This window comes from Bubalus kerabau, chromosome 10, assembly GCF_029407905.1.
Source record: "Bubalus kerabau isolate K-KA32 ecotype Philippines breed swamp buffalo chromosome 10, PCC_UOA_SB_1v2, whole genome shotgun sequence".
Classification (NCBI taxonomy): domain Eukaryota; kingdom Metazoa; phylum Chordata; class Mammalia; order Artiodactyla; family Bovidae; genus Bubalus; species Bubalus kerabau.
The window spans coordinates 91,950,358-91,964,035 of NC_073633.1; the positions used below are offsets into that span (position 1 = coordinate 91,950,358).

General features: G+C 47.0%; 1 protein-coding gene across 1 annotated transcript in view; it reads right to left on the reverse strand.

Moving 5' to 3' along the window:
- Positions 1–13,678, reverse strand: part of LOC129621821 (feline leukemia virus subgroup C receptor-related protein 2-like) — a 58,012-nt gene that overhangs the window by 21,898 nt on the left and 22,436 nt on the right. The window contains 3 exon segments of the mRNA XM_055538707.1: positions 291–358; positions 10,896–11,036; positions 13,450–13,591. Of these exon segments, the coding sequence (XP_055394682.1) occupies positions 291–358; positions 10,896–11,036; positions 13,450–13,591 (351 nt within the window).

Sequence of the window (13,678 nt, forward strand, 5' to 3'; positions counted from 1 at the left end):
CATGTATAAATCTTATGATTTACTCATTCTAAATTGGTCTCTTAAAAATATAAAATTAAATTAAACTTTCAATAAATACCTAGACTTCTTTTGCAGAAAAGAGAATGAGAGCTCAGCGATTTTAACGAGCTCTCACACCGCTGAGAACCACAGGACCTGGGGCTGAGACCCAGGGCCGCCTCCCTCCAAATCCTGGAGCACACACCATACCACACCGCCTCCCCAGCGCCTGCCCAGACACTAGAAATCTCCTTCTCTCCGGGATTGGTCAGCTTAGGGGACGCCCTTACCGGGTAGTGGAAGATCACCATGAGAGTCAGCAGAGTGGACAAGGCATAAAAAGCACCAGCATTCAGACCTGAAGGAAGGAGGGGAACACAGCATTAGGGTCCCTGTCCTGGTGGGGCCATCGCTGGCTCTCCCTCCAGTGGTGAGAGAGGAAGGAGATTCTCATCCTTGCTGTCACTGAAGGTGGTGACCTCAGAGAAGAAGAAATGCTCCAGATCAACCCAAGGTAACCATCGTAACCTCTTTTTAGCCGCACGCCATTGCCCTCTCATCCCTTTATCCTGTCGTAAAAACACAGGCTCCAGGAAGTACATATTACTCCTAGGTCAGATCCATCTACATCCCTCTTAAGTGCTGGCCTGGCCTAAGGGCTCAGTGAAAATACTGGACGCTTTTCCACCTCCTCCTGATGACCTATGCCCCCTCCAGAATGCTCCAGACCTCTGACGCCTGACATTACTCCCATTCTCACCTGTTTTCACATCTCTCCAACTTTTCTTCTCAGATGCAACACCACACAAGTCTTATATTTGAAACCAGAAAGGACCCTGAAGAACATTTAATGACTCTCCTAATTCATCAATTTATCCAACCAATAAATGGAATACTTAGAACATTCTGTAAGAATCAATTTCCTCAGAGGACGAAGTCATTTTGTTCAAACCTTACAGTGACTTCGTAGCTAATGTGAGACTAAATATGAATCCAAAGGAGACGGACCCCCTGCCCTCCTTTCCTACTAACAGTGACGGTGACGACGGTGGTGGCGTCGTGGTGACGACAGTGGAGGTGGGCGTGTGGTGAGGGTGAGGACGCGGTGGCGATGGGGACATGGCAGGGCTGGCGATGGCGGTCAGGCCACACGGCCGCCCCTGCACACTTGGCCTTGGGTCCACTGAAAAGGACGTAAGACGGGGCCCGGTGCCCAGGCAGGGCAGCCTCAGGAATCGGTGGTGATGGCTGATGGTGGTGGTGGCGGTGGTGAGGGCAGCAGCACACTCTTATGTGCTAATAGGCGCTTTTCTAAACAACTTACCGTCCTCATGACAATCCCGGAAAGCAGCTGACATATCCTCATTCCCATTTCATAGATAAGAAAAGGCACACACATTTAAAAAACAAATACAGAGGCCATTCTGGAAGGCCCACCAGGGGTCTTTTTAATTTCAGCTAATTTTGAGGCTCACGTGACTGCCACTGGCACACCTGGCATTAGGCCCACTTAGAAGGACGTAAGACAGGACACGGTGCCCAGGGACGGCAGCCTTGGGCGCCCCTCTTCACTGGAGCCGGTCCACAGGACCCCAGGCCACAGAGCCGCTCAGAAGCCATCCTCTTTCGCCCCCAAGCGGATGGCTCAGCGCAGGGAAACGTGGGCGTGGCCCCCACCCTGCCTCAACCCCTCCCAGCGGCCACTGTTGTTTGTAACTCAAGCACAGGCATAGTTGCCAGGATCCCCATAAAGGACAGGCCCGTGGAGAGAGTCGCTGTGCTCAGAGAAGGACAATGAAGGGCTTCCCAACAGGGGTGAGAAGATCGCCCAGCCCACTGCAGTTATTTTCATGAGAAGTAAAGTCTAACCGCAGTTGACTTCCATTCTTCATCAGGTTCCCAGAGGAATGAGATACAAAGTTAAGCCAAGGTCAAATTCTCCTGCAAAGTGGGGGGTCTGGTTTGCCCTCCACACCATCACGTGCATGGTAAGAGGCAGGGCTGCATCGAACCCAGACTGTAGAATGCCAGCTCCTCCATCTTAAACACTCGATTTTATATCCTCACAGAACTGATCCTCAAACACTCTCCCAGCTCAGCTCACTGGTAGTTTCACGCCCAGACTCTCCGAGCAGGTCACCTCAGGGATGCAGCAAGGCTGAGCTCAGTGCCCCAGACGTGCCACCAAATATCACTACAGCTGCCACACAGGCTCTCAGCAACCTCTTAGATAACAAGCATAGCTACACCTCACCTTCTTACCACTTACCACTCCCAGCCACTTGGAAATTCCATTTCCAGGTCAAGAGAACCCACAAGGAGACACATTCCTGAAATGGGGGGTAGGGTGGTGCAAGGAGGATGATACCAGCCCCCTTCCTGCCCCTCAGTTTAACAAGGCCAGGGGACAGGGCACACGCCAGTCAAGTTCAGCTTGGGCCCAGCTGGGCTGAACAAGGAGGGCAGAATCCCCAGGCAACTGAGAAATTATCCAAGAGGACTGGGAGCAAAAAACTCTAAACACCAGCACTTTTGTGACCCAAACACAAGAGACAGACACAGTGCAGAGGGGCTGATCCAGGATGTTGAGCAGCTTTGTGAGGCCAAAGGTTTAGGAAAATGTTAGGAAAATCTCTTCCAGATCAACAACCCCTGGGAGCTCGTTAGAGATGCAAATCGTGACCACTGCTTCTACAGCAGACCTCCTGCTGTAGAAACTGGGAGTGGGGCTTTGGGCAGTCTGTGTGAACAAGTCCTCCAGGTAATCCTGATAAAGCTTGAGACCCACTGGTTCGGTATGAGACCCACTGGCTTGGCTAAACTAGTGTGATCTACCAAGAACCATCCCCAGCTCCCAGCCAGACAGGAGACGGAGTCGGGGCTAAGGCGGGAGGGTGTGGAGGGGAGCAGGCGTTCCCCTTGGAAGACTGCCATTCTTTCCAATTCTTTCTATACTCCAACCCTAAAGGAATTAGAAATTTCGAATCCCTTTTGAATCTAGATGGCCCTCGCCATATTGCCAAAGGTTGCCAGATACAGTTAAATGGTGAGAGTCTACTCCACTAACTTCCCTGCTGGCTCAGACAGTAAAAGCTTCTGCCTGCAATGCGGGGGCCCCGGGCTTGATCCCTGGGTAGGGAAGATCTGGAGAAGGAAATGGAAACCCACTCCAGTACCCTTGCCTGGAAAATCCCATGGATGGAGAAGCCTGGTAGGCTACAATCCATGGGGTCACAAAGAGTTGGACACGACCAAGCGACTTCACTTTCTTTCCACTCCACTGACCGAACCAAGGGGTCCGGCGTCCACACTGAAGGGCAGGAATGAAATTCATGCTCTGTCCTGTGCATGACTACCTCTCACAGGAATGCAGGTGACTGTGTTATATTTGAGTGTGAGTTTGAGTGAACTCTGGGAGTTGGTAATGGACAGGGAGGGCTGGCATGCTGCAATTCATGGGGTCGCAAAGAATCAGACACGACTGAGAGACTTAACTGAACTGAACTGAAGAATATGTGAGAGGTTTCCAAAGCCCCCTGGTTGTCTCATTCTCCAGATTTTCCTTTCAAGATCTTCGGCCAGCCTCTTGATGACCCCAACTGGTATTGTAACCTCAGGCAGTTGTGATGTTAAACAGTGACTGTTTTCAATCAATACCCTGGACATAGCGCTTTCCCACTGAGAAAACTCTGAGTCAGGTCACATATAGGCAAATCCTCTGAATGGAGCCTTTCCAGGGAAACAGACGTCTATAAACAGTGAGCTAGGGATGGGACTTTGTTGGGGAGGGGGGCGGGGGGGGGGTGTCCAAAACTGTTTGGCCCCTCCAGTGGCTGTGAGGTTGCTAGTTTTCACAGCTATCATGTTTGGGAAGCTGGTTTTCAAGGCTACCACAGAGTCTAGATGGGAGGATTGGAATAGGACAATTTAAGACACAAAGCTTGCTACTTTACCATTATTTAGCCATTTGCCTTGAGCAGATGCTCGTTGGGTTAAGCCTTTAGTCAAGAACCCTGAAATTACTGATGCTGATAATCTCTGCCAGTGTTTTTGTTTTCATGGAGGATGAGAAGATCTACCGTCCTCACTCCACCATCCCAGAAGTGTTAACGCATTTATTCTCTGTGTTATCACTTAACCAGATAGATAAGGAAGGATAACCAGAACCACGGAATTAACACCATTCTGCCAGACTGAAGACCATAGATGCAACCAGCTGTGCAAGATGGAAGGAAAAGAAGCCGCTTTGCCCCGCAGCATGGCCCAGAGCTGAGCCCATATCAAACAGTGCTGCTCCTTGACATTTTGTTATTTCTTACTTTCATGGGTCAGTGACCTGACCCTGCCATCAATAGCCTCTAGCACTGAAGACTAGAAACCTCTGGAATGAGGCCATTGCCTGTTTAATACCACCATCACCATTCTTACTCACAGAAGATATTTATTAAGAGGTTATCTGCCCTAGAATTCCATGGTAGGTCTCAAATGCCCTGTTGTCAGACACAATAAGGACTATGGTGGTCAAGGCTGATGCACTCAAAACGTTTAATTCTAGGGAAAAGGGAAAGTTCTTAGAAGCATGGAATCCTGAGTCTGGAAGGGAACCAAAAGATCATCACATTTCAGTTCAGTTCAGTAGCTCAGTTGTGTCTGACTCTTTGTGACCCCATGGCCTGCAGCACGCCAGGCCTCCCTGTCCATCACCAACTTCTGGAGTTCACCCAAACCCATGTCCATTGAATCAGTGATGCCATCCAACCATTTCATCCTCTGTCATCCTCTTCCAACCATTTCATCCTCTGTCGTCCTCTTCTCCTCCCGCCTTCAATTTCCCCCAGCATCAGGGTCTTTTCTAAAGAGGCAGCTCTTTGCATCAGGTGGCCAAAGTTTCACTATCATGTTTCACTATCCATCTATAGGCTGATATTCCCCACAATATCCCCACTAAGTGGTTGGTTCCACCTACACTTGAATATCTCTCAGTGGTGAGCAACTCCACTTTATCACCATTTTTATCTTTAGTTGGCCACCCTGAGAATTAGAAACTTTGTTTTGTGAATGAATGCAGAGACACACTCAGAACCGAGAAGGTGGAAAGAGGAGGATTGGAGACCACAGACCTTGAAGACTGACATGGATCAGTTCAGTTCAGTTCAGTTCAGTCGCTCAGTTGTGTCCAACTCTTTGCGACCCCATGAATTGTAGCACGCCAGGCCTCCCTGTCCATCACCAACTCCCATAGTTCACTCAGACTCACATCCATCGAGTCAGTGATGCCATCCAGCCATCTCATCCTCTGTCATCCCCTTCTCCTCCTGCCCCCAATCCCTCCCAGCATCAGAGTCTTTTCCAATGAGTCAACTCTTCACATGAGGTGGCCAAAGTACTGGAGTTTCAGCTTTAGCATCATTCCCTCCAAAGAAATCCCAGGGTTGATCTCCTTCAGAATGGACTGGTTGGATCTCCTTGCAGTCCAAGGGACTCTCAAGAGTCTTCTCCAACACCACAGTTCAAAAGCATCAATTCTTCGGCGCTCAGCCTTCTTCACAGTCCAACTCTCACATCCATACATGACCACAGCAAAAACCATAGCCTTGACTAGACGGACCTTTGTTGGCAAAGTAATGTCTCTGCTTTTGAATATACTATCTAGGTTGGTCATAACTTTCCTTCCAAGGAGTAAGTGTCTTTTAATTTCATGGCTGCAATCACCATTTGCAGTGATTTTGGAGCCCCAAAAAATAAAGTCTGACACTGTTTCCACTGTTTCCCCATCTATTTCCCATGAAGTGATGGGACCGAATGCCATGATCTTCATTTTCTGAATGTTGAGCCTTAAGCCAACTTTTTCACTCTCCACTTTCACTTTCATCAAGAGGCTTTTGAGTTCCTCTTCACTTTCTGCCATAAGGGTGGTGTCATCTGCATATCTGAGGTTATTGATGTTTCTCTTGGCAATCTTGATTGCAGCTTGTGTTTCTTCCAGTCTGGCATTTCTCATGATGTACTCTGCATAAAAGTTAAATAAGCAGGGTGACAATATACAGCCTTGACGTACTCCTTTTCCTATTTGGAACCAGTCTGTTTTTTCATGTCCAGTTCTAACTGTTGCTTCCTGACCTGTATACAGATTTCTCAAGAGGCAGGTCAGGTGGTCTGGTATTCCCATCTCTTTCAGAATTGTCCACAGTTTATTGTGATCCACACAGTCAAAGGCTTTGGCATAGTCAATAAAGCAGAAATAGATGTTTTTCTGGAACTCTCTTGCTTTTTCCATGATCCAGCGGATGTTGCCAATTTGATCTCTGGTTCCTCTGCCTTTTCTAAAACCAGCTTAAACATCAGGAAGTTCACGGTTCACGTATTGCTCAAGCCTGGCTTGGAGAATTTTGAGCATTACTTTACTAGCATGTGAGATGCGTGCAATTGTGAGGTAATTTGAGCATTCTTTGGCATAGCCATTCTTTGGGATTGGAATGAAAACTGATCTTTTCCAGTCCTGTGGCCACTGCTGACTTTTCCAAATTTGCTGGCATATTGAGTGCAGCAGTTTCAGAGCATCATCTTTCAGGATTTTAAAGAGCTCAACTGGAATTCCATCACCTCCACTAGCTTTGTTCGTAGTGATGCTTTCTAAGGCCCACTTGACTTCACATTCCAGGATGTCTGGCTCTAGGTCAGTGATCACACCATCGTGATTATCTGGGTCGTGAAGATTTTTTTGTACAGTTCTTCTGTGTATTCTTGCCACCTCTTCTTAATATCTTCTGCTTCTGTTAGGTCCATACCATTTCTGTCTTTTATCGAGCCCATCTTTGCATGAAATGTTCCCTTGGTATCTCTAATTTTCTTGACGAGATCTCTAGTCTTTCCCATTCTGTTGTTTTCCTCTATTTCTCTGCATTGATCGCTAAGGAAGGCTTTCTTATCTCTCCTTGCTATTCTTTGGAACTCTGCATTCAGATGCTTATATTTTTCCTTTTCTCCTTTGCTTTTCGCTTCTCTTCTTTTCACAGCTATTTGTAAGGCCTCCACAGACAGCCATTTTGTTTTTCTGCATTTCTTTTCCATGGGAATGGTCTTGATCCCTGTCTCCTGTACACAATGTCATGAACCTCATTCCATAGTTCATCAGACCTAGATCTATCAGATCTAGGCCCTTAAATCTATTTCTCACCTCCACTGTATAATCATAAGGGATTTGATTTAGGTCATATCTGAATGGTCTAGTGATTTTCCCTCCTTTCTTCAGTTTAAGTCTGAATTTGGTAATAAGGAGTTCATGATCTGAGCCACAGTCAGCTCCTGGTCTTGTTTTTGCTGACTGTATAGAGCTTCTCCATCTTTGGCTGCAAAGAACATAATCAATCTGATTTTGGTGTTGACCATCTGGTGATGTCCATATGTAGAGTCTTCTCTTGTGTTGTTGGAAGAGGGTGTTTGCTATGACCAGTGCATTTTCTTGGCAAAACGCTATTAGTCTTTGCCCTGCTTCATTCCGTATTCCAAGGCCAAATTTGCCTGTTACTCTAGGTGTTTCTTGACGTCCCACTTTTGCATTCCAGTCCCCTAGAAAGAAAAGGACATCTTTTTTGGGTGTTAGTTCTAAAAGGTCTTGTAGGTCTTCATAGAACCGTTCAACTTCAGCTTCTTCAGCGTTACTGGTTGGGGCATAGACTTGGATTACTGTGATATTGAATGGTTTGCCTTGGAAACGAACAGAGATCATTCTGTCGTTTTTGAGATTGCATCCAAGTACTGCATTTTGGACTCTTTTGTTGACCATGATGGCCACTCCATTTCTTCTGAGGGATTCCTGCCCGCAGCAGTAGATATAATGGTCATCTGAGTTAAATTCACCCATTCCAGTCCATTTCAGTTCGCTGATTCCTAAAATGTCGACATTCACTCTTGCCATCTCTTGGTTGACCACTTCCAATTTGCCTTGATTCATGGACCTGACATTCCAGGTTCCTATGCAATATTGCTCTTTACAGCATCGGACCTTGCTTCTATCACCAGTCACATCCACAGCTGGGTATTCTTTTTGCTTTGGCTCCATCCCTTCATTCTTTCTGGAGTTATTTCTCCACTGATCTCCAGTAGCATACTGGGCACCTACTGACCTGGGGAGTTTCTCTTTCAGTATCCTATCATTTTGCCTTTTCATACTGTTCATGGGGTTCTCGAGGCAAGAATACTGAAGTGGTTTGCCATTCCCTTCTCCAGTGGACCACATTCTGTCAGATCTATCCACCATGGCCTGCCCATCTTGGGTTGCCCCACGGGCATGGCTTAGTTTCATTGAGTTAGACAAGGCTGTGGTCCTAGTGTGATTAGATTGTGAGTATGGTTTCAGTGTTTGCCCTCTGATGCCTTCTTGCAACACCTACCATCTTACTTGGGTTTCTCTTACCTTGGGGCGTGGGGTATCTCTTCACGGCTGCTCCAGCAAAGCGCAGCCACTGCTCCCTATCTTGGACGAAGGGTATCGCCTCACCACTGCCGTTCCTGACCTTCAATGTCGGATAGCTCCTCTAGGCTCTACTGCGCCCACGCAGCCACAGCTCCTTGGACGTGGGGTTGGTCCTCCCGGCTGCTGCCCCTGGCCTCGGGCATGGGGTAGCTTCTCTTGGCCGCCACCCCTAACCTCAGATGTGGGGTAGCTCCTCCCAGCCGCCGCCTGTGACCTCGGACTTGGGTAGCTCTTCTCTGCTGTTCCTGTGCCATTGCAGCCTGGCACTCTCGGCTGCTGCCCCTGACCTCGGACGTGGGGTAGCTCCTGACATGGATACCTGGGGCTATTCACCTAACCGATTCATATGCCTGAAAACCAAGGGTGCCTCTCTACTGATGATACCACCTCTTAGCTAACGCCTCAGCAGGTAAACAGTTTAATTCAGGCAAAGGGCATTGATAAGCTTAAAATGCTAAGTTGCTAGTACTAAGTTGCTTCAGTCGTGTCCAACCCTGTGCAACCCCATAGACAGCACCCCACCAGGCTCCTCTGTCCCTGGGATTCTCCAGGCAAGAATACCGGAGTGGGTTGCCATTTCCTCCTCCAATGCATGAAAGTGAAAGTGAAAGTGAAGTCGTTCAGTCATGCCTGACTCTTGGAGACCCCATGGACTGTAGCCTATCAGGCTCCTTTGTCCATGGGATTTTCCAGGCAAGAGTACTGCAGTGCGTGCTGTTCCCTGGCAAAATTCAAGGAAGGAGCACAGGCAATCATGGATCAGGCTTTGGAGTCTAACAAATCTGTGTTTGAATCTTGGCTCTGCCCATTTAAAAGCTGTGTGTTCTTGAGGTATTATTAATCTCTCTGAGTTTGTTTCCTCAAATGTTAAATTGGGAAAAATGATACCGCTTACTGCACATTGGTGTGGTGGGAGTTAAATAAAAAAATCTTGGCACATAGTAAATGTTATTATTGTTGAAAAACACATGGTTTCGGAGCCTAGAGAAAACCTAAGGTTATAGCCAAGTCATTGAAAAAGACCCTGATGCTGTGAAAGAGGAGGAGGAGGGGATAACAGAGGATGAAATGGTTGGATGAAATCACCGACTCAATGGACATGAGTTTGAGCAGGCTCCAGGAGACAGTGAAGGACAGAGAAGGCTGGCATGCTACAGTGCATGGGGTTACAAAGAGTTGGACACAACTAAGCAACTGAACAATAGCCAACTGGGATTTCACTAAGAATAAGTCACGTCAAACCAATCTCACATCTTTTTTCTTCTAGTTATTGAGCATGATATATTTCCAGGATTTTAATTACACCAAACTGGAGAGTTAAATGGGCAGAGTGGATAGCAGCAGAGTTGCATGGATCTGTAAAGACACCTTTAATGGAATGCCCTGAGGTTGTGGCCTTGCCCAGGTGTAGGACAATATTACCATTAATTATTAGAAAGAAGATGCTGCAAACACCTTGCTGGAAAGGTAAGCCAATATGCCAACAGAAAGACTGACATTTATCTTACCAAAGCCAAGAAAATTACATGAAATTTGGATGTTGTATTCCATTCAGGTAGAAAAGAAGCCAAGTTAGCAGATGAAGGATTGGCTGGGGAGTGATTCACCTAGTGAAACTCATGTAAACATCCGTCCACACATTCATTCAATCACGCATCTAACAACGGCTGGAGTACCTGCGCCAGGCTACAATTCCTCCTACTGCTGATGAATTATCCAGGTTAAAGAAATCTCTACTCTCAGGGAGTTCCTAGTTTGTGGGAAAAGAGATCTGGAAATGACTTGTCCTGTCTGTCTCTTTCCGACCCCATGGACTGTAGCCTACCAGGCTGCTCCGTCCATGGAATTTTCAAGGCAAGAGTACTGGAGTGGGTTGTCATTTCCTTCTCCAAAGATGTACTAAGAACAGCACAATACACAGTCACCTAATACTGCTTTAGCCTAATACTGGAGGCTCAGAGGTTAAAGTGTCTGCCTGCAATACAGGAGACCCGGGTTCGATCCCTGGGTCAGGAAGATCCCCTGGAGAAGGAAATGGCAACCCACTCCAGCACTCTTGCCTGGAAAATCCCATGGACGGAGAAGTCTGTTAGGCTATGACTGAGGCTAAGCCTGGTAGGACACGACTGAGCGACTTCACTTTCTTTCTAATACTGCTTCACAGCAGACATACATACTGGGATGAGACTTGGAGGGTCAGCAGGCATGTTGCCGGGTGACTTGACAGGGAAAGGAATGGTTTCCTTGGTAAACTTAAAGGAACAGGGAAGACTCTGCGGCACAGCTGGCTCTTCTGCTTAACCCTAAACGATGACTTTACATATACATTTGGGATCTGGAAACAGTAAGGTGCACAGAAACATCAGTCCTCTTGCCTCACATGCCCAGCCCCGGACACACGGACACACGTGCATCATACCATAGGTGATGACTAGCAGCACAAAGCTGAGGTTTTTGAAGAGTTGGATGATGGAACTTAAGTATGAAGCATCAGCAGACGCCAAGGCATAGCTCAGGGACTGGGCCCTGCTGGGGAGATGTTTAAGTTTCTCTTTGAACACTGAAAGGAAAAAAACAGAGATCATCGCAAGTCCCCTGGTCCTACTCCTGCAGAGCTGACACATGGATAAGAGCTGACTCCCTCATCTGAGAAGGGGCTCAGACTCCAAAAGGAAATATTAACTCTTTGATTAAATCCTCTCGAGTCTCCTCTCTTGAAGCTGCATCTCACTGTCTGTGGCTGAGGGGCTGGTCCTTTGACTACTTTTTCTTGATGACCTTTGGACAGCTGCGATCATTGGACTTTCCAGGCAGTGCTCAAGGATAAAGGAGTCCTGTAATAAATGGCAAATACCAAATGGCAGAGCACTGAAAAATCCCATAGTAACCAGTGGACAGAAAGGAAGTGAGAGCTGAGGCTCTGGGAATTGTGGGCCCAGATGAGGACTCAGCCCCAGAGCGCCTCCCGGGGAAAGGGCTGGGCTGCCCATGCTGAGCACAGAGCCTGGCACCTGCTGCCAATAAACACTCCCTGAGTGAGGGAAGGAGCTGCTCCTACTGCAGAGACCTCGAGTCCCTCCCTAGTTTCAGAGTGTGAATCGGACATCTGCCTCCTGGGAAACCAGAGGACTAACACACGCTCCTGCAGGACTGGGGCTCTGATAGGAGGGACCGGGGAGGGACAGTGGGAAAACCATTCTCCGTATGTTCTAGCTTCAGTACAGCCGGTACAGTCCATTTCACTGCACTGACTGCTGTCCAGTTCTCTGGGGGCCAGATCAGTTTAACCAGCTGTCTGCCTAAATTGGTCCCCCCTCTTCACCCCCAGCCTCCATGAGAATGCTCCTGAAAGGTCAGGAGATGGTTTCCAGTTAGAGGAAGCTTTGGAAATGAGGTTTACTCTCTTGAACATCAAAGGTCTTCCCCCTCCACCCAGATAAATCTTCAGTCCAGACTTCAGAGCTGTGCTTCTTCCTTTCCGGAAATAGTCCTGGCCAACTTCCCCCACCCGCTGGGAACCTCTCAATCATTGTCTGACCTGTTCACCTCCCTTTCTATCAGGGGAAAGAAATCAAGGGGAGAGATTTTTTTTTTTTCACTCTTGGCAACAATGGCTGTTTGCTCAAGGATTGAGCGACCACAAACCACAGTTTGGATAAGATTTTTCAGTTCTTTATTCAGTGAGCAATGGTCACTGCTTGCTAGTAAAATGTAAAGCAAAGAAAGGTCCGAACTCCAGGATCTCTGCACAGGACCAGGCCCTCACCTGCTACCAACACAAGAATTTGGAGCTGAGCACATTATAATTTGAAACTTCAAGGCTGTCTGAGGATGTTCCTTCCTGTTCTCAACCACAGCTTCAAAGGAACACCTTTCTCACCTTTCCAGGAAGTCCAGGTTCTCCGTCCAGGAGCTTCTGTGAACTCTGAAAAGCCCTTCCTTTCAGTGTGGACCCCAGGAGGGAATGACCCAGTGAGATCAGCTAGGGGAGGTCCATGATCATAATAGTGTTTGACTCTGGAGGTGAGGCCGGCAGGTGGGAAGGAAACCTTTAACGTGTATGGTGGAGTTTTCAAATATTAAATGAAAGCTGGTTAACCTTTAAAGACAATTGACTCACTGAAAATGAAAACTTCTACACTCTTTATCACCGCCCATCTGATATTACTCAGATAATAAAAGATGATATAAATTATACCAAACATCTCAATGATTAAATCTGTATACATGGAGTAACAGTAGTTCTCTGGGGCTGGTCCTTGGGATTAACTAATTCTAGGCTAAGTTAATGGTCATCGTTTTGTGTATACTTTTTGTATCTTCTAGATTTTTTCATAATGAGTGTTATCCTATACACATTTTTTCAAAACATTTAAAAAATGTGGGCTCCAGGCCTTCTCGGGTGAATATATGAGAGTTTTAGCGTTTGTGGGTCAATCTTGTTTTGTTTCAGAAATGTAGATTATGGAGTTAGCAGCTTAGGCTAGAATTCAATCTCTGCCACTTACTATCTAATCTTGAATAATTTCCTTATCTCCTCTTAAGTCACGGTTTTCTCTTGGTTAAGAGACACTGATATTAGGACCTCCCCTCCCCCCCCATAGGGGTCGATGAGAACAGGTACACTCAGCACAGGGCCTGTGGTATCATAACTGCTCAGCAGAGTTGTATCAAGGGGATCAAGGCTGCCCATTAATTCTAATAAGGTCATACTGAGGAACTGGTCATTAGAACTAATCTTGATTGAGCATCTAACAAAGCACACAGGACCAGTTAATATTGTATGGGCAGCAACTACTCTGGCTAAAACATTTGAAGACCATTGGAAGCTTGGCTTCCAGTTTCTATAGACATGTTTTATAAAATACATAATACCTAGAATGGTGTTCTAGGGCCATATTCACAAGGTCCTCACCCAGGTCAGCAGGACCTCCCTGTCTCCCCGCCCCCCATGGGTCTATCTGTGACCTTACCTATGATGACAAGGATGAAAAGCAGAGTGGCCACACCTGCTATTATGTAGAACATGATGCTGATGTGGTAGGCAAGCTTGTCCTGGTCTTTGATGTTGGGTACCAAGACGGGAGGGACCAAGAACCCAATGGCAATTCCAAGCTATAGAAGACAGAGACAATCAATTGTAGTATCAATAGCCAAGAGGCACACATTTAAGAGACTCCTAATAAGAAACAATCCTCAACT